The following is a 27,214-nucleotide window of genomic DNA, read 5'->3' on the forward strand; positions in this document are numbered from 1 at the left end:
AGAAGCACAAAATAAAGAACTGGCACAGCAACATACATGGCTCAGTCGCAACAACACAACACAAATGCACAGAAAACCCATGGGAAATTTCCTCGCTTCATAAAAGGGCAATGTTTGCGATTATTGGAGAGAGAAGAGAAGAAACAGCCTTCATAACGTTCTACAAACTGCATTTACTCTAAATCAACGTGACTATGGCAACAAACACCCAGGCTGGCAAAGGGGGAATGATTTATTTACAGTCAAGGCCCAGGTTTGTTTGTTAAAACAACCAGCGGGCCTTAGTGCTCGCTTTTTGTCCAGTTTGACTTTATTTAATTTAGACACATAATTTAATAACATCAATAACAGAGAATTTGACTCAAGCTTGGGAATTTCTTGATAGAAAAACACGTTTTTTTAGGGGATGGGTTTTTCCCCCCTCTGCACCATTTACAACTAGATAGAGAAAAACAAACCAACCACTAAAAGGACCAAACACAGCATCCGATGTTCTGGCCCAAATGAACTTAATGGGATAATTCTTTATAATTTAGTGACTCAATGAAAGAGACAGAGAGAGTAAAGACAGAGGGGACTGAGCATGAACAGGCAATGCAGCGGCAGTCTATCTGATTACATCCTTGATGTCCCGTCTGTCCGCAAAAGCCAAACAAACACATCCAGCAGCGCGACTGGAATTCTGTGGAACACGCTTCCAGGCCACGATGGGGGCAACTGGTGTCAAAGTTGAGCCAAAAGCAGCATTTTTTAAATGATTTTAGAGAAACAACTCACTGAACACGCCACCGCCAGCTTGTCACACTCTTGAACCACTGATTGCTGATGTCTTTTCACTCCAAAATAAACCTCGGGGGAAACCACAAACCTATAACAACCTCTGTATGGAGAAATGATCTGAAAAGGTCAATGATGGGGTTGAATATGGCTTTTATGCCTTCTTGAAATAACCCCCAAAAGGATTTGTGCATCAAACTAGGGCTCTTTCGCTCGTTAGATGAACACTGCTACACTATGGAGCCGCTAGTTACAAGTAAAAATGGAAGAAAACTGGAAACATCCTGCGCAGCCAGTGTAGAGCACACTGCCCACTAATCACAAGGTTTGCTGCAACTCCGTGCACCAAAGGGCTCTTGGACAAGATACTAAACCAAGTTGCACATGATGCCAGGTAAACACCTCACATCTCTGTGTGTGTGTGTGTGTGTGTGTGTGTGTGTGTGTGTGTGTGTGTGTGTGTGTGTGTGTGTGTGTGTGTGTGTGTGTGTGTGTGTGTGTGTGTGTGTGTGTGTGTGTTAAACTGGGTGAATTCAATTTTTTGTAACATTTCCTAGCCAAATTTGAATTTTTGTGGTTACTTATATGTTGTCATGGATTTTTTTAAATCTCCCACTGAATCAAATATTTTACAAGGTTAAAACAGATTCGAAGCTAAAAGGTCAACTTTTTAGGAAATTAGGATAATCCTTTTATTTCCAGCAGAAGTTACATAAAAATATATTATTGGGGGGAGGGAGAGACGCTCTATGTAGAACTTCTGGAGGTCTTTATGTTTGTTTAATATGAGTTTTACTTGGCTTGGCAGTCAGAAGAAGCGGTTGCCTCTAACTGAAGCTTCATATACACATGCTTAGGTATAGACTAAACAAACAAGATAGAAAGTGCTAATTAGTGCGCTTTAAAGGTGCTTCATTTAAATACATTTTAGTGCCTTCGGGTAGAGACGGCCAAGCTGTTTCCCCCCATGTGGTCTTTATGGTGAGCTGAACAAACTACCCGCTGGCATAACTTCATATTTACAGAACAGGAAGAGCATTGCAAGAGATAAAAAGGCTTCTTACAGAACTCTCAGCAAGAAAGCAATTACGCATGTTTCTCCATTTTCCAATATCATTTCCCACGTCCATGATCATGGTGCATAAGGGGTTGCTCCCAATGCGTTCATCCAAGTGTAAGCATTTATGACTGTATGAAGATGTGGGTGAAGGAGACTTGTAGTATAAAGCGGTTTGAGTGCTCAAGCAGAGTAGCAAAGCTCTATACATGAACCAGTCCATTTACCATAACTGTCATAGATACTCACCAGCATCTGTCACGACAATATACTGCTGGAGTCCATCATATGTAGAAAATGTGCGCATGGTTTTTCTGTTTGTTTCAGGTTTAAAATTGGATGATAATGTCAGACTAGGTGGCTCTCACACACATTTTCTTTGATGAATTACCCTCTCGCAGAAAACTCAAAACCTCAAATAAGATCATAACATTTTTCTGAGACACAGAAATAGCCCTCTGTTTTAAAAAGAAAAAGTCAGAAAGAAAAAGGGGGAGGCGTGGAAAGGGGATAATGGCAAAGCATTTCACAATGGAGGGAGTGGGCTGACTTGAAGCCATAGGCAATGTGGTTTTCATCAGAGACATACAATGCTGGTTTCCATAAGCCAATTACGCCTACATGTAATCATCTCCGAAATCAGCGCAGACAGGGGAAGTACCGAGGGGCCAGAGATGTCCTTTTACCCACAAGTGGTCATCCAGGTGTAAGGGGATAGGTTTTCAAAGAAAGCTTCCCCGAGCTTCTTTCTCACCATATGATCGCTTCAGACTGAACAAGATGACCGCATCGGACTAGTGTTTGATCCTGCTAATCTTTTCAGCTGACAGATCCATTCCTTCTCCGGACCGCAAGGGATCTGATGTTGTCTGTGTGGACCAAAGGAGAAAGTAACCCTTCATTTCAAACCACCATGCCATGTAACTTGGCCACAACTATGTCCAATTGGACTTTTTGGTTGGTTTTTTTCTCCCCTCCTCTCTCTTTATGCTTTCAAAAATAACAGGGATTTTGACATGACTGTATAAGCTCGGGAGATTTTCAACGTGACTGTAACAACTCAAGAAAAACAAACTGAAAGTACAATTTTATAACAAATGGAAAACATGGCTCATTCTGGATTGTACTGGAGTGTTTACAAGGCAAATTTGTTAGAGAGGATCAGAACTTGAACAGAATCCAACCCAGGCCGTCTTTTGGAAGCATTCAGTGATTTAGCTGAGCCTTTAAAATTACAGGCGTCCCTCTGTAAACATATTTTTGGCTGCCACAGGTCATCATCAGAAGCTTGTTGTTTTTATTATCTTTATCCACGTTCACCACCTTCTCAGTCACACTTTGTCCTCTTCCCACATTGGGGTACAATATGGGATAGATGCTATATAACAAGAGAGGATGCTGAACATGTCGAATGGACCAAGCGAAAGAGTTTTGCAGTTCCCAGATTCCCGATAAAAGTGTCTGTGCCCACATATTTGATCTCATTTGAAGTAGAACTACAAAAAAAAAAAAAAATGTTTGTCCTTGTCAGATATTCAAGTCTTTTATCTCATTAAAGCACACAAGTGCGCAGAAACCTACAACACTGACGTGAAACCAATTCGTCTGCATTTCACATTATGAAAGCAAAATACCCAAATGGTGGCATCAACTTCTGCTTACCTAAAATAACCCAAGGACGAGATTTTCAGCAAAGCACCACTCACGGTAAATATTTTTCACCTGTCAGCGAGTGCAGGAGAGATAGTCATATTCAGACTCAAAAGTAAATATGGAAAGCGCGCCCAAATTAACTGTGAAAATTCAAGGACAACAATGAGCGTGACACACTCTGATGGTAACACACGCACACACAGACAGAGCTACCCTCTGGCATAATGAACCTTCTACAACAATTACCTCATGGATTTCTCTGCAGACAGCTTACTATAATCTAACATGGGCGAGGGAGCAAAAGGGGCAGTCAGCTGAGCGGCGCAGGGATATCTAGCCTGTGATTTATGACTGGCATTCAGTGGCCGATCCATCCCCAGACACCACACCAATAATCCTTAAATAAGATTCATGGGCTAAATCTCGCTGGATTTCATTTTCCCGTGACTGAGATGGCGGATCCACAACACAGTCTCCTGAGCAGAAAGTGCCATTGCTTTCTTCTTTCCAGCAGCTGTCTTTACAAATCCTGGCCAATTGATCTTTATTATTACGTTACATTACTAATACCACTTCTTTTAACATCAAGTACAAGGTCCTATAAATCTTTAGAGACACACAGAATACAGATTTAATCTTTGAAAGGCTCCTGGCACAGTCATGCAGTCTGACCTACTCACAGGTAAAATGCTTACATGACACAGAGAAAACCCATAGGGCTGAACACTCGATCGAATAAACATCAAGACCAGCAGAAGGATCCTTACCTTCCCAGGAAACACTTGGGGAAGGTGGTGAGCTTGCGTTTCCGGTCCTTTATGAGGTTACCCTTGGTCATGAGGTGATAGAGCTTCTCTCCCTTCTCTGACACCATCACCCACGTATCCTGCTCCATGCCGAGCCTCAGACCTACACAGGAGAGGGTGCAAAGAGCCCGTCAGGATCACCGCATTAATAATCTTTGCACCTAGCTCCTACACTAAAAGCATCCATCACTAGATGGAGAAGGTTAATGTCTCCTAATTTGACAAGATAATCAGCAGTTGCTATAGCCTTCATTATGTGATCTGCTTGAGGGAAATAACATAGTTACTCAAGAAACCCCTTCAGTCCTTGATGCAGATCCCACATGCTGTTCGCAGCTGGGATCTATTTGCGTTTTTAATCATTCAAGTTATATTGCTTTGTATCGATTTTCCCAAAACGCAGCCTATATTTTCAGTTATTTAAATCAAGACAGATGCTAAGGAGAAAACATTGACCGGCTTTCCCTGAGTGTAATAAAAGCCCTGACACTGACAAACAGTTGCTTACTTTTCCTGCGTTCCCTCTCTTTCATGATGGCCTCCAGCCACTCCTGCTTCTCCTCCGGGGTCTTGGCCATGCAGACGAACCACTTGTTCTTGGCCGTGTTGTGGATCTTCCAGCCGTTGTTCACTATGTTCCCGCTGCTGTGGTAGTCAGCTGAGGAGGAGAAAACACAGGCAGAAACAATCTCAGCTCCTTCTAGTCAGCTCTTTGCAAGGGGAGGACTTATTTAATCCCAGAACTTTTTCATATTTGAAAGGGGAAGGCCATGAGTCTGTGGGTACACTGATCGTGACACTGTAAACAGAGTTATTGAGAAGTCGGGTTCACAGTAAATAAGGGTTACCGCATGAAACACAGCAATAACATGGGGCACAAAGTGAGTCGCTGCAGAGAAAAGCAAAGCCGAATGACATAGTGACATCAGCACTAATATAAAGGAGTGAAGGGAAAAAAAATCTATAAATTTAAAAAAAAAAAAAAAAAGCGTGCCTCTTGATGAGTTATTGCTTTTCTATATAGCAGTGTGTGGTCTATTTTTAATAAAAAATAAATAAAAAAACAAAACAAAAAGAATATCATACTCTGTCTTACTGCAAATGCTGGACTCGGACTCATTTTTCCCCGCTCTACTATCAGACTTTCTATCGAGTGGTTCATTGATTATCACTCTTCTCCTTTAATGAGATAAACGAGAGGGAACAAATGCAGAAGGAGGACTATCCATCAGCATTATTTACTACCGAGTCCTCAGAATACTCCTTCAGAGCTGGTGCGTACTTGTGATTAACTATGCCTGTAGTATATACATGTTAAGAAGCCTCCAGATAAATGAAGTGAACTCTTGACCCTTGCCCATCATCATTTTCATCTTTTAGGAACCCCTTCCAGTCTCTTCCCAACATTCCTTTGATTTTTCTTTCTAAGCTTATCACAAAACCCGACCCATTACAATCATCAATTACAATCACGTCTAAAAAACACAGACGGCGTGGTGGTGGTGTCCTTTATATGGAATGCCCCGAGGGCGTGTTTCAACCTCAGGCAGCAAGTGTGCGCCTGGGAAAAAGTCATGGCACTTTGTTAACATAGGAATCCAAGCTAAAATAATCCAGTCACCCTGGCTTTAAGATTGAGATCTCCCGCCTGTGGTGAAGAACACCCACAAGTTACTGCTCTGCCGCCTGCCTCGCCTGTTTATCCAGACCCAAGCCCATCCATCCCTCACCAAAAACACCCAATATTACTGCCCATCTAGGACCGTTGGAAAGGAAATGATGGCTTCTACAAATATAAATGCTAATCAGTGGCTATGTGAGGCCAAAAGACACAAGCGCTCAAGTTCACCGAGGACCAGCAGCAGCACAGCCCCAAGGATATGTAACTATAGACGTCTAAAAAATGTTTATAGGTAAGTCTCATTTTTCCATTGCCGATCCAAGTGTAAAAATCACACAGTTGTGCACCAGCTCACGCCAAAGACTATGTTGTCTACTTCTCCGTGTGGCTTATTATGGCATGTATTTAAATTCCTGCTGCCAGAACTGCTGTAAGTGGTCCTGGCAAGTTAGCACAGGCAATGACAAAAAATAATAAACTCAAACAGCAGCTGTCCAAAATAACCAGGGTATCTTCTTTTAGAGCACTGCTCACCTGTGCCATCATCCACATTTTCCACCTCCATCACCTCAGTGCTGATTCTTCCCCGGAACAGGTAGCGAGGGCCCTCGGTGGACGTCTTACTGTTTTTTAAACGCCTTTGACGGAGAGAAACAAGATGATGATTAATCCTTTAACATTTAAATCATATTTAATAGCCAGTCACACTTACCAGCCTATTTTGACATCAAAGGTAATCAGTAGCAAAATAATTTAATTTAATACTTGATACTGTATACTCAGCTTATTCATCCGGTTTTCTGCTGCCAAACACAGATTAATTAGAGGAGTTTCATGATTCAGCTTTGCCTGATCGGAATAAATGTCGTATTATTTGCATCTGAAGATTATCTGAAAGATCAATCTAAAAGGAAAATACTACCCAAACGTGGTGGTTCATATCCCTACCTTGATTAATCACCCAAAATTTCGTCTAAATCCTTTTCTAATATGCGTCTTCCATCTCTGCCTCCTTAAACGTTTTTCCAACTCCCTCACAAAACAGAACCTAAAATACTTCCCATAGTAAGAGGAAAGGAACGGTGCAGTGAATTATTTATAAAGTCTGTACTTTAAATGCTCTGTAGGAGGACAGACACAGGAATTAGCACAAATATAATATTTTCATTCTCTTTGGAGAAGAGTAATGAATAAAAAGTCACCTATTTTTCTTCTTGCAGTAAACCAGAAGCTTGTCGAACAAGAAAAAAATCCTCTCTTGTATGTTCCCAGCTGAAATCTTCAGCAGGACACCCTGCATTAGCATCTCCGTGCATGTGTCTGTGATATTTGAACCCTGGAAATGGACAATGGTGCAGGAAAAAAAACAAAAAACAAACAAACATGTCATTAACATGCATGAGAGACGTGGGAATTTGTGCACAAAGTTCAAGTTTTAATTTTAAACTATAGTAAAGTATATAAACTGTGGCATTTAGCATTTACATATATTGTCTGAACAGGAGGAGGGACTACAGAGCCCAACTTTTTCCTCTTCCCACTCTCAGGGGTCTGTAAAAACACCCCCGCTTCCTCACAGCAGATTGCTGTGGGATTTTAAAAACGCGCGGCCGTTAATAGCCTCTACAGAACAACATCCCGTCCAGTCCAACCATGTGCTGCGCTGTCGCGTCTGGTCACCAGATTGGTTGGGGTTCCTGCTGCAAGTGATAAAGTGTGCTGTCTTTTTCCCTTACCTTGCCTGCTCTGGGAATTTATGTACCACGTTTGATCAGCCCTCCAGAGCTAAAAATAACCCCCATGCGCACAGAGGCGGAAAATGTGCTCCCAACGGAGACACGGGCGGGCCAAAACCTATCCCACTTTTTTTCCCCCCTTCCCTTCTGCTGATTATTTTTCACTTTTCTTCCCCTGCTCTGTTCTTCGCTATCTTTTATTCCTTCCTCCACACTTTTCTTTTTAACTCTCCCACTCTTTCAAGGGCCCATGACCAGATGTTAAACTAATTTGCAGCTTTTCAATGTGTGCGCACCAGACACAGAAAGAGGTCTCGGTCACTTGAAGGGGCCAATGGCAACATCACACCGGTCCAGATTGTAAAGCAGCGTGTCCTTAATGGAAGAACTGACACTTCCTCTTTGTGTTAGACATGCTTTTAGCAGAGCCTCCATCCCATTCACTTAAATTTGCACTTCTTTTGCAGCATTTTTCACTTGTTCTTTATATTAACCGTGCTCCATAGAAAAAGCTTCACACTTCAAACCCTCAATCATCCGTTTCATCCAGAATTCAAGCATCTACTTTCATAGTAAGACAATGACTCATAACAATTGCAAAGCAGGATATGCCATTAATTAAGAGGGGAAAAAAATAAAGCATTAAGCTCTGAAGTGGTATTTGCCAATTACCTCGAGAGATGAGAGAATTTTTTAAGCTAAGGAAGCCAAATCAAGCAAACTCTACAACTCAAGTACATTTTAAGCATGCTAATTAAACTAGAGAACAGAATGTGAAATGAAACTTGAAACTACAACCCTCTAGTCTAAAATTAACATATTTTTATAGCGCACAGTGACAAAACACAGACACATGCAACACTAACCAACTGGCAATCACTACCCTGACGAATGCTGGCAGCACACAATCATGGCGACCACTTTGGGCCACAGCCCTGCTTCTCACACGGGAGGTGAACCTGCCAGGATGCCCCGAGGGTAGCCAGCAGTAAAGCGGGTCAGCGCTAACAAGCAATCATCCCAGGAGGAGGAGCAGAAATGGAAAAAAACAGCGGCTCTCACAATCACTCCTCATCCCACTGAAATACCTCAAAAACACCCACACAGAAAAACAAGATACAACCATCACTCAGTTCTCCCCCCCCCCCCCCCCCCCCCTCTTCTCTCCCTCTTAGTTCCATCTCATTTAGAACCGGAGAGCCTGGCGTGCAGCAGTCGCAGGACCGGCTCCAGAATGAGCTAATGTTTACAATTAATAAAAAGTACTGAGGGGAAACTGCAAAGTAGCTACAGCCAGGATTATGTTGAACACAAGATGTCACCCCACCCAAAAACTAAGCCTGACTCTGATTACGCTATTCTTAGATTTGTGTGCGTTTGTGTGTTGCTCTGTAAACCTAAAACCTGTATAATGGCCTTACATTGAGGTTTTGGGTTGGATTTAAACTGTATTAATGGATCCACTATTGAAGTTCCTGCCATATATTTTACTGTAAAGCAAAACACTCGCACTAAAAGGCATCCAATAATACAGCAACTCTTTAAAGTTGTGGGTGACCATAGAAAAAGTAGAACAAGTCAGTCAAATGCAAGAAACTCTAAACATTTTAGTCAAAAAGCCTGTTTTCTATTTAGAAACAAATATCTGTTGCTGCCTGAAAAGGCTCTATCAACACTGCAGCATCTCTCTGTGTGCATGTGTGCTGGAAGCCTTAAGGCCCTTTCACATGAAGCCAGGTCAATTACATAAGTATTTTGCCCTCTTTCTGTACAATTACAATCACTTTTTACACTTTTTCCAACTACTACGACCCCTTATTAAGCCTACCTACGGGGGGGAAAAAACAACCCTACATACAAAGAAGTGCAATCTACCCGATGATGATCTGACTGCTCACCCCAAAGCATGACGGCTTTAACTCAACCATGCAGAAGAAGTATGGCTATTGTGAATACAAGTCATTGTTCCCGGCGAGTATGCAAAAGCTTAAAAGGCTACACAAGTCAGGCCATGTGGAATTCTTGCTGGCACAGGAGTAACTTTGAATAAGTCATGACTTTCAGCTTAAGTAGTGAAAGCTCGACTTAGGACAAAAACAAAACAAAACAAATCCCCAAAACTCTGAAATACAGCAAGATGTTAAGTTCAAGTTAATGAAATAAATCATTAAACATGCTTTACTGAGGCTCACCTCCCAGCCCTCGATATGCGACTGCCATTCCTCCAAAATCTCCAATTTTTCCATCTGTCTCTTGGCCTCATTGATGCTGGAGCACACCTCTTTCATCACCTGCAGAGACTCCTGTACCAGAGCGTAGTCGTTGTGCTTCTTCGGGGTCCTCTTAAGCAGCTCCTACGCATGTACAGATCACACAAAATGTCACATAATTTCACAGAAAAGTATAATTAAAGCAACGCAGTTGGAAGAATAGCTGGCAAATATTGCTCCATCATGAAAAGCACTTCACTTTTCACTCTCTCGTGGTTTTTGAATTTAGTGGTTTAAACCCTTCTGCTGAAATGCCAATCTCATAATCTGCAGTCTAAACACTGTGTTTTAGCATGTCAGCTACTATTAGTGCACAATTTACACTCTTCTGGATGTATTGGTGTTACTTTACGGCCCTGGAAGCTGAAAGACTTCAAAAACGCAGCGCATCGGATTACCCCCTTATTATCATAACATCTCTGTGCATATGTTGGTGGCTGTTTAGAAAGCGCCTGGGAGAATTAATAGATCATAACAAGATAAATGAATAGGGACAGCTCAGATCACCAACTCAAACAAGCCTTTGAAAATGTATTTCATTTCACTCACGTTTCACATTCAAAAAATGGAAACTTCAAAACTAACAACCTAGAGTGCCAGTGTGAATGAGCCCAGTCAAAGTGTCTGAAAGCGCAGCTGGGCCGCGGAGGTGATGATAGGCCTCGTGTTATTCCTGCAATGTGGCTGTGCCAGGGAACTAAAGCAGAGACGTGTCAGAATATGAGGCCAGTGTTTCATTAGCAAGGCAGAGGTTGATGTGAATAGGATGGGACAGCCCTAACTAATGACTAGGTGTGGTTGGACAAAAAGAGGGGAAGAAGTTGCTCTACAGAGGTGGCGCATGGGTGTGGTATCTCTTTAACACATGGTTAGCGTGCACAAGACTATACTCACTCTGAGCAGCAACGGGTACTTGCAAATCCTCTGAATAGGAGCTACCAGATATCCTTCCAGTGGGACCTCTGTGTTTTTTCTGCCTCCCAGCAACATGTAGTTCTGGTGGGATTGAGAGGATAGGATAACAGAGGAGAGGAGAGTTAAATTAAATATGAAACATTGTCAGAGAATTCGTACTAATAATAAAAATAATAATAACATTACCAGTTACGAAGTGCTTTAAAGCTAGTAAAAGGTAAGTATGAATGTTCCAGCATACAGATTCATATATATAGTGTTACATTCATTGCAACATACAACAAATGCAACCAAGTATTTGAGAAAGATTATGAAGAAGCTAACCTATAAAATGAGTTTTCAGCATTCTGTTTAAGCAGGCTGTTTCAAAGTCTGGACGCTAACCTCAAAAGTCTCCAGTTTTAAAATAAGAGCTCTGAACAGTTAGCAGGTGTCAAAATACATCGAATGCATACACAAAACTTTATGTGTTAGCATAAATTAGCAAAAAGCTGTGAAAATATTTTCATCTTCAATAAATTAACAAAATGATACAGAACTATTTAACAGCTGGTTATTTCTTTTAAGTGACGTAACCGTTACAAATGTATTTGTGCCATTAGCTAACCATTTCGATGTTTAGCCATGATGTTATCTTGCTATTTCAATTGTTAACCCTCAGAGTTAGCTAACATTTAACTTACAGCTATACTTTTAGCAAAATTATTGACAACTTTTTATTCCAAATTCAAGCTAGCTGGCTGTACTTCAGCTGTGTTTATTTGTCTATGACTAGACTTTAGCTAAAACATTTCAACAGTTAGCCATGAATTTAGAAAGCTATTTGAAACGCATAGCTAACTTTTCTACTCCAAGTCCCGTCAATTCTTTCATTTTAATAGGTGAAGTAATCTTTCTAACTACACTTTAGTAAGAAGTATTTTCTGGGTTATTTGTAGCCATGTTTTGGAATCACGACACTACCAACACTGCTATCCACAAACTATAAGTTTTACTTTTCTCCCTCAGCATGACAATTCATGTGGTAGGTTGCAAATTATGAGGAAATATTCAATCACACCTTTCTCTCACCTAAAATATAGAAGCGGTACTGCTGAATATAAACACTAAACCAGATTTTATTGCTGTCAGCAGGCCAAAGGTTATAGTGGAGGTTATATGGAGTGGATATCCCCATCTTGGTCACTGTAGGGTCTGGGAGATGACCTGAAGTATATAAGCTCATGGCTGACTGGAGCTTGGAGGGTAACACGAGACCCAAACGGCCCTGATGGCAGGCTAGGTTACCAAAGGGTTAAGGCTATAAAGACCACAGCAGATCAGTGTCGGTTAATATCTTTGGCTAAACTGCCTCCTTAGATTAAAGACACCAGTTTTCCATATAGTTGTATATAGTACATGCATGTGCACATTTGTCTCTCAACCTATCAATTACACTTTGAGCAAAGGTCATACACTTCCCCACAGACGTCTCCAATCAATACAAGCAGACCTGCCGTCATACTCTAGTTTTTCTAGGTGTTTAACTCTTTACTGGAAGAAGGCGTAGTCTTTTCATCGTCTCCAAACACAGGGTGTGATGAGATGCTTATAACTGTCACACACAAAAAAAGGAGCCAAAATTATTAACAGAGGATAAAACTATGAGTGGGGACCTGTGCATAAACAGAGAAGAAAAATGTGCACATTTTTTGACCTCCCTAAACACAATCCAGCAGTGGGAACGTAGTCAACTTTGTTCTCGCAACACGATGCTCCCCTGTGGAAGTGAAAGTTTTTAAGAGCGTCGGAACAGGAAGTGGGAGTCAGCCCACACACAGGGGCAGAGCCACATCAGCTGTCAAACAAACTGGGACACAGAGTAGAGGGTTTTACACTGTCCAGCTGCTATGTGTGGGTGACTGCGTGTTTGTATGCCTAGGAGAGTGTGTAGTGGCCATTAGAAATCACCTCAGATGCTTTAATTGTTCCAGAAATCATGTTTCTGTTTTACCAACTAAAACAGATTTCTCAGATTTAGGCTTGAACTTACAATTTAATTGTTACTGAACCTAAACAAATACATTTTTAAGACCGCTTACAGTTTCTTCAAATACACAAAGGTTCGGAGACTCTTCTCACCAGTAAACATGTCCTGACATTTCTGATCTTATTGAGCTCCAGCAGCAGCCTCTGGGCCTTCTCGTGGTTCCCGCAGTATTCGTCATAAATCTGAAAACGGCTCCTCTGCAAGAGCCAGAAAAAGTCAAGGTGAAAGAAAAAAAAAAAAAAAGAGGGACGTGTAAGGAGCAGAAATTATAGTCAGAAAGTAACAGAAAGAGGGCAACAAAGTCAAACAGAAAAATGGGAAAGGAGAGGAGGGCATCAGAAAACAAATGAACCCAGACAGGGCAGTAAAGAAGACAGGAAATCTGACTGCAAAATAAAGAAAGATGAGAGAGAGAAAGGGGCAAACTGACTGGAGAGCACATCTATATAATTGAGAAGATATAAATTATTCGTCCCACTCATCACCAAATACATAATAGTGATCATATCCTGCCATCTGCCTCGCAGCCATGACTGACAACCTTCCACCAAAGCCATTCATATGACATCCATACTCATTGTCTTTCGCAGCGGGCCCAGACCACACAGCCTCTAAATCACTCACTACAAAGCAGCAAAAATAATACGCAGTCTTCAGCCGTGCTGCTGTGCCGCAGAAGACGAAGCGGGTGATCTGAAGAGACATAACTGTCAAAACAAGCGGGAGCGCGTACAAAAACAGAACTTTATGATTAACTTTACAGATCGCCAGACTCAAATCGTGTTTTCTAGGAAGACTATTTACGAACACCCAAATTGTTTATGTTCTGGCCTTGCGATGGATTGACTGATTCCAATGCAGTCCCAAAAGGAAAGTCTTCAGCCAGCATGAACTAATGTTCAGGCCTGAGTCACAGAGGGAGTTGCACTGCCCAGCTGGCTGGCTTTTTTGTATTTCTGGAGTAGATTCTGTAATTCTTTCATGAAACTTTTATAGCACCAACAAATCACTACAGAGTAGGAAACTCTGAAAAACGCTGCATAATATGTTAGGTGTGTCTAATTTGTTTCATCTCTATGGACACACATGACTGCTCATGACTGAATTATGGTCATGAGTTTTCAGTATATCCCATCTTGCTAATGAGGTCATCACGTCATAAACCTAAATGTACCACTTACACTGCCAGGTCATCTCTCTTGCACCTGTATGAGCAGCAGCTAGATGCGACTGACAAACTCGCCTTATACCCAACAGAAGGACGCTCAGATTTATTAGACTTTGAAGACCGTTATACACCAGCGTGCCTCAAGGCTTCGCATCAAAGAACTGCAATATACAGTGGGAAAGAGCAGTATATCAGAGCTCTATCAGGCATATCGCACATGTGGGCACTCTCACCGTGAGTAATCCAAGGGAGTTAAATTGACAACACGTGGAGCACGTCGGCATAACCGTGCACCGAAGCCCCGACAGAGGGTTTTTTTCCCCCCCTTTTTCAGATCACACGCTCCAGTGAACTGAGGAGTATTACGAAGGGAGGTAGCATCAGCGCCACGGAGCTTTAAGAGCTCGGACAAAGCATCGTAATTAAAATGCATTGAGTTGACATTCAATTTGCAGAAGCACGAGTTGCACGAGTTACGTACAAAGTGCAAGAAGCAGCGACCGATTTCATGGTGAGCGTGAGGGTCGGGCTGCAGGAGCTCCTCCACCATGGACAGGAAGTCTTTGTGAACAGCCAGAATCTCCTCAATGTTAGAGAATAAGACCTAAAAGAGAGAGAGAGAGGGAGAAAGAGAAGCAGAGAGAGAATCAATACTTTGGCATATGCTTCCTCTTGTGGTCGGTGGTGCTTTGATGGCCACGGAATAAAAAACGAGGTTTCTTTGTAATGAGTATCTTAGCTTAAGATCTCTTTGATATTTGAATTTCAAACATAATTAGAGATATTTTAAAAGAAAGAAGAAAAAAAAAGGAACACAATGTTAAGATCTGTTGTTTGGAAACTTAGCCTTCATGTGGTGTTGACTTCTGCCCTTATTTATGTCATTTTTGTGGCGATATTAAAGAAAAAAACTGTGCTGGATAAGTGAAGCGAGTGAAATGAAACCAAAGCAAGAAAACCAGAAGTCTTTCATGGGTGTTCTAAGGCCAGAATAAACTTAGTAGCTAGTGATACCAAGGAAAAAAGGAAAAACATCTGGGCAAATCCGATCGTTGCGTTTTCATTTTGGAGCACTCTCAGCCGCTCGGTGGCATTGCAGCTGTCGGCCTTTGCAGCGATGACCCTTTTCGTTATCTAAAACCCCCGTCAGCGTGTTCCCAAACAAATCAGAACATGAGGGGACACGTTCCAAAACACGGGACATCCAGTAAATATCCAGTGAATGCATGTTTACCTTCAAAAGTAAGCAAGCTCAGAGAAGAAATGCTCCCACTGTGAGAGAGCATCCTTTATTATCCTCCAGCTGGGATAATTTAAAAATAGAATATATTTACAGCTGCTTCCTGGATCGCCCACTGCTTCTTCTACAGTCCAGAACTTTATGGAAGTTCAGGTTGAAAGAACCCCCACCCCCCTCCAAAAAAAGCTTAATTGTTAAATGAAACTTCCCAACTGTTCACGGGTAATGCCACTGAGTGCAGTGTCAGAGCGAAAGACTGCTTCTCACCTTCACCGTTTCCTCTGTGACGTTCTTTTCGATTTTGGTGGCCGCGTACTGATTGAGACGATGCAGGAACACCTGAAGCAGAGCAGAAAAGGAAAACAACAGTTAACACTGTGGAAGCGGTCCCACGGTAAATTGCTTTTTGGCATTTGATCTCTTGAACCTTAAACGGGCTGAATAGAAGACAATATTTGAGGCTTTCTGTGTGCAGCTGCAACTCTTCACAGCCACAGTAAATTGGTAACCTTCACAATGGACACCTGATATTGGCGAAATACAATCTTTACACTAAATGGGGGGAGGGAAAAAAAAATTGCAGCTCATGGTATTTCAAAGGCAGCGTTAAGTGGCTTTGGATGTGAATTGTAAAGGCCAACAGTGTGTGAACTGAGATGGATGGAAAGTGCTCTTAACTTTCTTCAGTCTCTGAGGACGCTGGTTCCCAGGCTGCTTTGCTGCATAAGCGCCCGACAACCCATTTAATGCTTCAGGGAACTTTCTGAGAATGGCAAATTAAGAAGGTGTGCTTCAAATGTAGTGCTAAAATGGGACTAAAGAGAAATTAGTCATTTTCTGAACTCTGCCTAAGGGAGAGCTTTTAAAGACGAAGACATCCATCAGTGGGTACCGGGTGAGAATCTTTACGTTTACTGCATGTGTGCAGTGCTTGGGTTTGGCAGAAAGCAATCCACCTTAAATTTGCTGCATTGTTTTCATTTTGATGGATGCTCGTATACGACTTACGGGAAGCTGTGATGAAATCAGAAGCAAGGCTGAAAAATCGAAACTTTTATAAAATATTAAGATGTGAAATTACTGTCAATAGCTAAAAATGTTGCAATTTTTTTCCCTAAAACAAAACTTTTTCTTGCTGAAAACTTTAAATAAGAGTTAATTAAGCAGCACTCAAGAAATGTCATTGTTACAAAAATCATGAAACTGTATTCAAGAGTCAAAGAGTTTATTGTCATGTGTGCAAAGAAAAAAAGCATTTCTCTGTACAATGAACTTCTTTCTCTGCTGTCCACACACAGATGCCGGTTAATATGTACAAACAGATAAAATACAAATAGCATGAATAAATAAATGGAGGCAAAAAACCCCTGAAGTATTAAATAGATTTATGTGCAAAAGAGCTGAGCTTAATATGCTGGTTTGATATGATGTGCTAAAATTATTATTACTGTTAAAATAGGTAAGCTGTTCAAGAGTCTGATAGGACTTGTTAGGCGGATTTGTAAAACACTACAAAGGGGAAAAAAGGATCTATGTCACTATCAGTATTAAAATCCTATATCAGTCAGGCTCTACTATTACGCCGATTAAACTGTGGTAAGATTCATGAACATGAAGGCAAATTTACAAAGATGAAAGAAAGCTGACGCAAAAACTATTTTTTGAACCAGATCTATTCAAACCACATCCACAGTGACAATATGATGAATTATAACTCAATCAATGGGCTGTCACACCAGTCCGAGCCAATGCGACATGGCAGACAAGAGAGACTGAAGTACAATACAACAGACTGATGCTGACATTTCAGCAGCCCATCATTGGACAGAAAGCAGCAACAGCAGTTCTGTAAACATCAACGTGATCAAACTCCACACTGATGCGCAGTCACCTCAAGCAACAAAAACCTACATCTGTCTTTGCAGTTAACCCTAACCATGGGCATCCGCTTACTGCCCCACCGAGGGCCATAATGCCATCTGTCGCCCACTGCAGCCACACAGCAGGCAGCCTGACCTGAGCAAGCTAACATAATACAACCACAAAGCATGTTAACAGGTTACTTTAATGAGCACACAAGCCAAGAGTTATTCCTTGCCACTGAGATCTAAGTGAGCGCCTGTGACTATAGTAAGCTTATTGAACAGTTTCACTTGATTAATTGTGAACAGATGGAAAGCGGGTGGCGCTAGATTGGTGGTAAAATCTACATTTCAAGCTAATTACAAAGCCAATGTTCTGTTAACCGTTGTAAGAAAACAAGCCGACGTGAAAAAATTACTGAAATCTTTTTAATCACGCAGTACTGACGTCAAGCAGCACTTCAAAAGGAAATGCACAAGCAAATGTATGAATCTAGATTTGTGGTTGGAACGGGGGAAAAAATAAAACGAGCGGGGCCTAAATAATCAGTCTTTTTGTTGTAGGCCAACTTCATGCTGATTACCATTCTGTAGCTGCCTTGCCTCGCAACTCTGCCACTCACTAGCATTAGCATCTGATTAGCAATTCTAATATGTACAAACACTAAGCAGAATCCGCCAGGCATTCGCAAAGGCCTGCCGGGGCTTATAGTGTATGACCTCAGCTGAGCAATTTTCATCAAAACAGTGCTTCCTATCACCAAAGACAGCCTTTATGGAGTATCACTTCTAATAATGAAAGGTCTACTCGACAGGAAATAATCTCTATATCTGCAACTCGCTAATTATCCTGCATATCTGCAGTTAAGAAGAGCTCTGCTGCAGAACGTCAGGAGACACCTCGAGATGCTTATCAGATTAAAAAAAAAAAAAGCATGAGACAAAATCGGATTGGACGGAGATAATAAACTGCATGACTTGTCAAATGAAGAAATGTTTTGTTACCATGAAAGGCTTGTGCTAAAAAAGAAAAAAGAAAAGAAAAGAAAAGAAAAAAAAACATCAGTCTGAACATCTGAGACATCATGACGTTATTCCTAGAATTGTGGATGGCTCGGGCTTGATTTGTGGAAACGAACACATCTCTTCCGAACCGACTGCCAAAAGTGCCTTGTTGATGTTGTTAAAGAGACTAGCTCTGGAACAGCTCCACGGACAGTGAATGGGAATTCGACTGGCTGAATATATGGACACAGTAACAGTACCCAGGGTGACCATTGCAACACCTAACAGCATGTATCTAAATCGAGCACTTATGTCATCCAAATCCAGTCTCATTTGGTTCGTGGAGTGTTTCTTCACTGCATCATAGAACAGAGCATCTGTTTTGTGGCTTAAAGCTTTGGTTGTAATATTATTAACAGTTCTTGCCAATATGATAATAATTAGTAGCTTGAAACAAACTGCATTGAAAATTGATTTTATAATCATTTTTGAAGGTCATTTTCTTTAAACCTCAGGTATAATTTAATGTCAGTTAATTAAAACAAAAACAACAACAACAAAAAACAAAAAAAAACACCTTCTTACTAATCTCCTTCTTATTTGCTATTCTGTCCTTGTGACAAGTGAAATGAATTTTTTTGTTTTCTTGCAGCAGTCCACTCTGTCTGGGCGCTGACCACTGTAGAATTGCAAACAGACTTCAATGGCTGCGGAGCTCAATGGGAGCTGTTCATGGTCAATGTCATGGCTTCTGAGACCAAAGATGTATAGAAACAAGCATAAAATACTGAACAACAAGTTGTGTTTCTTTTATGGAAGGTCTTTGTGGTTTAAATACTCTCTTCAATCACTACCAGATTTCTAAAAGATACTTTCTCAGAATTTTAGTGAGTAATTTCAATTTTTAATCATTTACCAACTTTTTTTTCTTCTTTTATGAAAATGAAGGAAAAGAGTGGCCTTCAATACTCTCAAGTATGTTAGAGTATTTATTACTGCTGTCAATGTAACATTTATAGACTAATTTTGAACTCCAACTAAACAAGTTAAGAACTCAAACATAACCACACCCTCAATAAGAGTATTGTAGAGCGTCCGGTTATATTAATGAAAGTTATGCATCTGCTAGATTCTCAGTCTCAACCTGCCAGTACTAAATCCCATTGCCACTTAGTGCTATTTGGCCAGCTGTGTCATTTAATTTCAATATTTAGTATGAAATAATGTCAGATTTCAAAAGCACAAAATGTCATCAATTAAAAAAGAAAAAAAAAAATCAGTCTGCTCTTTTAGCCATATGTGCAAATCTCCATATAGGGAAAAAAACAAGTCTGTTACATTTGCTGAGATCAGCAGGAGACTTTCAGAGTTTGAGAATTAATATGTGAACATGATTTGGTTTTATAATGTGCTTTATGCCATCATGCATCACAGGTTCTAACTGTGAATGACGTAGTGAATGATGGTCAGGTTAGTGTTGCTTTTTTCAGGAGTGGGACTGTTCCTCCCTATCAGCACATTAAAGCCGCTGCAACATCAGTTGCAAAACCATCAAACTGTGGGAGAGAAATATCTTCAGAGGTGCCCTTCATAGCAAGACTTTCTAAATACTGGAGCTACTGTGACGGATAAAACCTGCACAAGTTTACCTTTGCAGGGAGTTCTGATGTCAACAATCAGGCAAGTGAATGACAAAAAGTATTTCTAGGATTTATCTGAGTCTCCTGATGCTTTGAATCCAGTTAAAAAAAAAAAGTGGTGCTTGGTGTCTTAATGACAACTTAAAAAGGAATAGATCCATCACCCCCCTTCCTACTCATTTTCACCTCTAGTGTTACAGAATCCCGAGGGCTGAGAGTGAAACTCTGTTTCTGACATGATTGTTGATGCAGTGTCAAATCAGAGGAGGTTAAAAAAAAAATAACATGTTAGCAGATAAAGTAAAAGACAGACCTGAGGGTGGGTGTGGTGGTCTTGGTTGGGGTGTGGGGGTTAAAAAAAAAAAAAACAACTCTACTCCTGTCTCGTAGACTTCGGTACTTTTACTTGTGCAACAGTGTGTTCAAATCGAATACATGCAATGCACTACAGAGTACATGGATGGTAGACTATGTATACTTAGCAAAGGGTAGGTTGGTTATTGTTCTGGAGGACTTTGAGACTGAGGTTTTAGCAATCAGTTTTCCCCAGCGATTGCCATCAACCCCCTGCAACCACTCCCAACTGGATGTGGAAAACTTATTTTTTCTTCATACCTGCTGGTTGCAAGATGGCCATGAACTGGTCTCTAAGCCAATGTGACTGGGGCCTTATTCACATGATCCTAGATAATCACCATGATTGGCAAACGCCCCAAAATAGCTGAGAAGTTAATGTCACATGGTTAGTGGTCACATGTCTGTAAAACCTCAATAGAAGTCTATGGGAAAACCACTTTTTGTCTTGACCACTGATAAACACTTTCTTGCTTAGTTTATGGGCTCAGTCACTCATTTTGGGTGATACTGAAAAAAATTAAGTCTGTGTTAATCTTGGTCCTATGTTTTAAAATCTCAGTGGTATGAAGTCAGACCCACCCCTCCTCATCACATCCAGATTTTTGCAGCCAATGACGACAATGACAATACTCATATTGAGACTTTAAACAGGACTTGAGAAACCAACGGGTGATGTCATGGCAGCTAGGTCCATCTTTTATACCATTGCTAATACTGGCACAGTTTTTTTCTACTTGTTGATGTAACAGATGTAGCATTGTTTGGTATTTATTCGTGTTAAGCTGTCATCTCAAGTGTATAATTATTCAGCATTAAATGTGTGGTTGGAAGCACTACGCAGTTTAAGTGCATAGTGTACTACATGGAAATGCACCAATAGAAATATATTCAAGCAAAGGTTGCTATTAGGACATACAGTACAATCTTTCCAATCCATGAATTTCCATCAGCAGCATCCAACAAGAAAACTCTTAGAAATTGTGTTCCCTCGGGCCCAGGTATAATCACCTGGATTGTCACTTTGATGGCTGAGGGTGGGGACAGCACATTAAAACCCCATTAAAGTTTTCATTATTCTGCAGAGCAGATGGGTGTGATGAATAGTTCGGTGCAATCGCTGCATGTGGCCCTACATGCTATTAATCAGCAAATGCCTACATGCTGTGGGCCGCAAAGGCACGGTAATGCAAATCGTTGCTTTGATCTTGCATATAGTGTTGCTCCTATTTGAGAAGTTATATAATCTGACACTAGGATTAGGAATAAGAAGCTGAAATCAGGTTAAGCAAATAAAAGAACTACCAACTAGACATGAGTGACAGCTCGCTCAATATCTGCAGGAGTCGTGCAGCTCAGATTACACCCTGCGTCCTCTGGACTTCAGTGTCATATACAAAAGTAGAACAGCAGACAGGCTAGCCAGAGGACCAAAGTAGTTCAGGACATTTTGTGAATGGATATTATGCAATGCTGTCCCCGCGGCACCTCTCCACCAGACTAGAAAGATACAATCGGCGGAACTAGCCCCTCCCCTTGTTTATGTTTATCTCTTTGTCAATGAAACACATGTATCAAGAAAAGGAGTTTGTCAAAAACGGAGGTCACTTGCTTCCTCAAATAAGTAAGCTAGCAATGACATGACAGGAGGACAATGACAGACATTCTTGCGCTCCAAAATAAAGGATGTGCACATGAACGCTGTATGTGCCGAGCCAGAGCACATGCTCATGTCACAGGCTGCAAAGAATGTGAAGTGCATGGTTGTTCGGCATGCCCAGCAGAATGCGGTGGCAGGGTAGGAACCACAGAGAGACGGGGGAAAAAAAGAGTGCTTAAAAATAACCAAAAAAAAAAAAAAAAAAAAAAAAAAGAGCGAGACAATGCAAACAAGCTGCTCTGATTAGAAAAGCTGAAAAAGCTATGTAGCTGCTTCGATGGTGCAAAAATGACTTTGAATTGAGTACAAAGCTAGCCTCAAACATCTGTTAATCCATTCAAGTTTGAGCCATTTAAAGAGTGGGCAGGAACACAGGGTGTGTTTGATGTATCAAATGGAAAACAACCATTTTAAGTCCTTGAGGATCAATTGGTGCAACTGCAGAACACAAAGCTCTTCCTAAAATTAAAGTGGTGACGCAGCTTTAATAAACAAAGTAAAAATATTATGTGAAGTAAAACATCTGTCAGCACAACTTGTGCTCTTAACAGTATTACGCTGCTTTTGCTGTAATGTGGGATCTGTTGCTCACTACTGAAAAAGGTCCAATGGAAGTTCATTGGCAGTGGTTCTTCTGCAGCGCTCCAGAAGAACAAATAGGCCTTTCTATGAGCCTATTAGAGAAACTGGCCCTTTTGTCCATGGACAATTGGCTGGTCTGCTTTGTTGTGGTGACTGATAAACAAAGGTACACATAAACATCCTGTGTGCACCCCCCCCCCCCCCCCCAAAATAAATAAATAAATAAATAAATTATAGGCACATCTCTATGCACTTGTTATCATTCCATCACAATCTGTGATCTAGGGTGTCTCACCAGCAAATAACAAAGATGAGACAAAAGCCATTCAAAGCTGGAGACAGACACATAAGCATGAAAAAGTCCACTGGAGTGAATCACTAGACTGTGACGCTTTGCTCATTAACATGGAAGATTAAGATGGAAGGAAAGGCAGGAAGAGGCATTGAAAAAAAAAGGAGAGAGCCTCTTTGACCTTCTTTTTAACATATCTCTGTAGGGAGGATATGAGTATATTGTATGTTGCCTTTGCCATTTTTCCCGTGCAGAAGAACTGCTTTTGAATTAAAACAGTATTAAGGGCTAAATTCAGAGTAAATCACCTACACACATGTCTATGACACACACAAACACACGTGTCCACACACCCCAAATTCCTGGCAAGCAAAAACTGAATTTCCTTCAAATACTGACTAGAGACAAACAGTCTCTGGTGCAGAGATCACACTGGGAGACATCCGAAAAGAGAGAAAAGGCTCTTTGTAGCAATTCCCGCAATAAGCCAGGTCCCTTCCTGGCTTCAACAGGTTCTGATGACACCTCCTAGAGGCATCCTGTGCTTCCCATCTCATTAGTCCTCTTTCCCAACCTGACTTTTTCTCCTCCACTGGGAATGTATACAGGAAACACACGCTATAAATACAACAGGGAATGTTAATAATTCCAACTTGGAAGCAGCTATTAAAGCTCATCTTTACAACTCAATAAAAGCCTCTGGTTTTAATTTACAACAGAGTACACAGTGAGAATTCGTTTTACATGATCTTCTGGTAAACAAAAGTACTTTTATCTGTATAATATCTGTTATTTTGGGAAGCTGTGTGTATAAGAACTGAGAAACAATTAAAATACTGTAATTTGACATTCTCAAATGTCAAATTTTACATTGACATTGTAAAATGCTCAAGCACAGTTTGGTTATGCAGCGGGACAGTGATACAAAACACACCAAAAAGTCCTACTTTGCATGGCTCAAACAAGTAAAACGAAGGTTTTGGAGTGTCTTACTCAAAGTTCGGACTTAAATCTGATTGAGCTGGCATGACCTTAAAATAGGACATTCATGCTCAAAAACATCCAATGTAGCTGAATTATAACAATCATGCAAAAAAGAGTTGGGCAAAATTTCTCAAAAGCAATGTGAAAGACTCTTCACCAATTATTGCAAATGCCTGACTGCCAAGGGTGGCATAACCAGTTATTAGGGTTAGGGAGTAGGGCTGCCACGATTAGTCGACTAGTCACGATTACGTCAACTATTATAATAGTCGACGAGTCGTTTTAAGCTTTGTAAGATCCCAAAAGACGCAGGAATAAGTAGTAGGATTTAAGAGTGTAATAACGGACTGAAACAGAAGATGGCAGCACTGCATGTACAAGGATGCCAGCTGCCGTTAAACCCTGAAGAAGAAGAAGCTGTGTCCCAGAATTCATAGCGCGGCCCTGCTCAGTTTCCAACAATGGCAGCAGCTAGTTAGTTTTAATATTACTCTTATTATTCTTGTTGGGTCACAAAATAAAGTTTAACATATTTTCAGGCGAGAATGTAGCTGTGTAAACCTCAAACATCTGCTCAGTTTATCAAGACACCACATATTTTCAAAAGCGCGCCGACGTTTTCGGAGACGTCTGTTACCCACTAGCTCGATAGCTAGCCGGGGGCAAGGCTCGCTAGAGCCCGTGAGAACACCGGACTCCTGGCAAATCGTTTTCAAAGCACCGCCATCTTTCGCTACTCAGGTTAAACATGTAATGTAAGTCACTTAGATAACTTAAAAATGTTATTGTTTGGCTTTTTTCAGTATTTTATTTGTTCCTGAGTAAATCGGTTTGGCTGAGATTAAAGTTATAGTTTTTACACAACTGAATAAACGTCAAGCAGACAACTGATTATCAGAAGTGTGAGATGCTCGTGAATATACTCCGGTGTCCTGTTATATTTTAGATAGCAAGGAGTTTATTAAACTTAACTGAAACAATCTGCAGATTTCATTAAACTTTAATAAACTATCATCTTGTCTTTATTTTTAGTTAGCACATAAGCTGTAAGCTAATGATAGTTATATAAGAGCACATGCATGCTGGTGCAATAAGCTGTACGTTTTATGTTCAATGGATGCATGATCTGATTAGTCAACTAATCGCAAAAATAATCAGTGACTAGTCGACTATCAAAATAATCGTTTGTGGCAGCCCTATTAGGGAGCAATGACTTTTTCATAGCACTGTATGACCCTTTCCTGAAAAAGCCCGGAACAAAGTTCTGGCTTGTGAAAGAAATATTAGACCAATAAGCAATGTGCTTTGAGGCATCTCTAAGAACTCCCAATTGTCTGTAAAAGTTAGAAAAATTCTCCACTTTGATGTTATTGCTGTCCTTTCACTGACCCTGGCACCAAGTACATTCATAAACAGCTGGAATGAAGCAATTTATCTAATGAATATGTCTGTGTCCAATGTCTCTGCCTGACTCGGCGAGCTGCTTTCACAATCGACACTGAAGCGAAATGAGCACATGAGCATAAAATGATCCTTGCGGTCATGTCCGCAGAGCTTAATACCTGACAAGTTGTGGGTCTGTTTAATTTCACCCATCGTTGTACTCCAAGTGGTTAGCAAGTTTAACATGTTAGGAAGATTGCGAAATTGGATATTAGGTGGGGAGACTTGCCTCCAGTAGATGAGAGTACATTTCCAGAGAGCAGGGCTACAATCTCTATGTGCAGTCAAGCAAACCATCACCCACTGATTGCTGGCGATTCCCAGCAGAGGCACACACACAGCACACTGTATTGATCTCCGAGATGACTAAACAGAATTGTCAGCCTCCTAATCTGTGGCGCGCTCCCAAGCATGACTGTCTCACAGCCCGATTGTTCATTTGATTACCATTCAAACCTTCCAAACCATCTGCAGGAGGCCCCCCTGCCACCCATTTCAGCAGCACTGGCAGGAAAAATGAAACCTGCAGCGTCAGCCCCTCTCACACATGACAGAACTGGACATTTTGTCAAAGGAGAACTAAACAACTACCCTGCCAGTTTCTCCCCAACTCTCATTCTGCCCAAACACAACTGCTGAGTGTATTCCCACCCAAATAAATCTCCTTCCTGACAGGGTTCAGCTCATCATTGCTGCTTTTTGGACTGTTAAAGACCAGATCAGAAAGCACCACACTAAAAGAACTCCATTATTTATTATTATTGTTCATAATGTGGTGAAAGTTTTCTTGCCAACAGACAGTATAGATACCAAGACTCTAGCCTTGACTACAAAAGGACAGTGTAAAATTAACATGTCTAATATTGGGGCTAATTCATCCTTCATACAAAGTCCAGCAATTTTATATCTTCAAAAAAGAAAGAAAGAAAGAAAGCCACAGAAAGGATGTCTGCAGACAGAACTTGTTTAGAAACAGAGAGACACTTGTCTTACAGCAAATCTTATTCAACTGCTTAATTAAATAATTGACGCTAAAGTGGAAATTCCCATCACGTCTGGCTAACTCTGGTTGTGTACAGAGTCAGAGCCCTGAAGTGCAGGACGGACGGAGACATGAATGACATGGAAAGTGTGAGTTTGAACCACAGAGGAAATATGGAAGCTTGTCTAGACATATTCAGCAAACACTCCATCAAAAAAGAAAAAGACAAAATCGGATTTGAGAGCGTAGCAGCAAAGAGCCATAGCGTTTGTGAGATAATTGAAGACATGAAAACACATGGCTGGCAATTACTTTTTTTTTTTTTTAATGGCAATCGTTTAATCCGGCTAATGAGCAACATATGAATATTTTGTTTAGTTTAGAAACGTGCTTTCATTTTTTCCAGTAGTGTTATCCAAAAGGATGGTAATGCTACGGGCAAGTTCACAGCACCGTGTCTACCTTAGTCTCGCCCTTTAGTACTTGTCGCATGCACGCACCATGTGACAACGCAGCTGGCACAGGTCAAATCACATCCTTCCTTCTCCTCTGCCCCCCCCCGGCCGCCTTCTGAGCTAAGCCTACTCTATGGATTCAGCACAAAGGTTAATGCAGCCCTGACGCCTATGCAGTTAAGCCTCCTGGTTGCTAAGTGGCCGCGTGTACAGTAGCACAACACTGCTTTCCATGGCCAGTGAAGGCATCAGTGGGGGGATTGTATGTGTGTTTAAGCAGGAAACATGCAGCACAATGTAAAGATGGGAAGGTCCAAGAAGGAAGGAAATCCTGCTTGAAAAATGGCCTGAGGCAAAAAGCAAAAAGTGCTTTCTGCTGTGTTAAAATCTGCTAGTGGGACTTTACACCAGGTCCTTTTGGAGAACCACAGAAAATTTTTCATTTTTGGATCTGCACTAAAAAAAAAAATCCTAATATTTAGGGTCTTTTTGCAGCAGAAGAGAAACTCTGAGTGCCCTTTCCAAACTGTGGTAACTATATATTGATTGGTCACAACACAGAAAAACAAAAAAAAAAAATCCAATAAAACAACTGTAAAGGATTAGCTTTTATGGTTAGCCTTTAAAAACGGACCAAGATACACAAGAATGAGCTGAGACTGGAACCCAGGCTTTATGAAGTG

At 41.0% G+C, this 27,214-nt stretch overlaps 1 protein-coding gene across 1 annotated transcript in view; it reads right to left on the reverse strand.

The window, feature by feature from the left end:
• The window catches only part of prex2 (phosphatidylinositol-3,4,5-trisphosphate-dependent Rac exchange factor 2), a 91,077-nt gene that overhangs the window by 58,231 nt on the left and 5,632 nt on the right, over positions 1-27,214 (reverse strand). Inside the window, exons 2-10 of the mRNA XM_006794596.3 lie at positions 15,540-15,611; positions 14,514-14,636; positions 12,957-13,061; positions 10,815-10,916; positions 9,843-10,004; positions 7,117-7,250; positions 6,449-6,552; positions 4,802-4,951; positions 4,255-4,396 (exon numbers count right to left, since the gene is read on the reverse strand). Coding sequence (XP_006794659.2) covers positions 4,255-4,396; positions 4,802-4,951; positions 6,449-6,552; positions 7,117-7,250; positions 9,843-10,004; positions 10,815-10,916; positions 12,957-13,061; positions 14,514-14,636; positions 15,540-15,611 — 1,094 coding nt within the window. The remainder of the gene's footprint in view (positions 1-4,254; positions 4,397-4,801; positions 4,952-6,448; positions 6,553-7,116; positions 7,251-9,842; positions 10,005-10,814; positions 10,917-12,956; positions 13,062-14,513; positions 14,637-15,539; positions 15,612-27,214) is intronic.

Source organism: Neolamprologus brichardi, chromosome 9 (assembly GCF_056152115.1).
Source record: "Neolamprologus brichardi isolate AB-2024 chromosome 9, ASM5615211v1, whole genome shotgun sequence".
NCBI classification, from domain to species: domain Eukaryota; kingdom Metazoa; phylum Chordata; class Actinopteri; order Cichliformes; family Cichlidae; genus Neolamprologus; species Neolamprologus brichardi.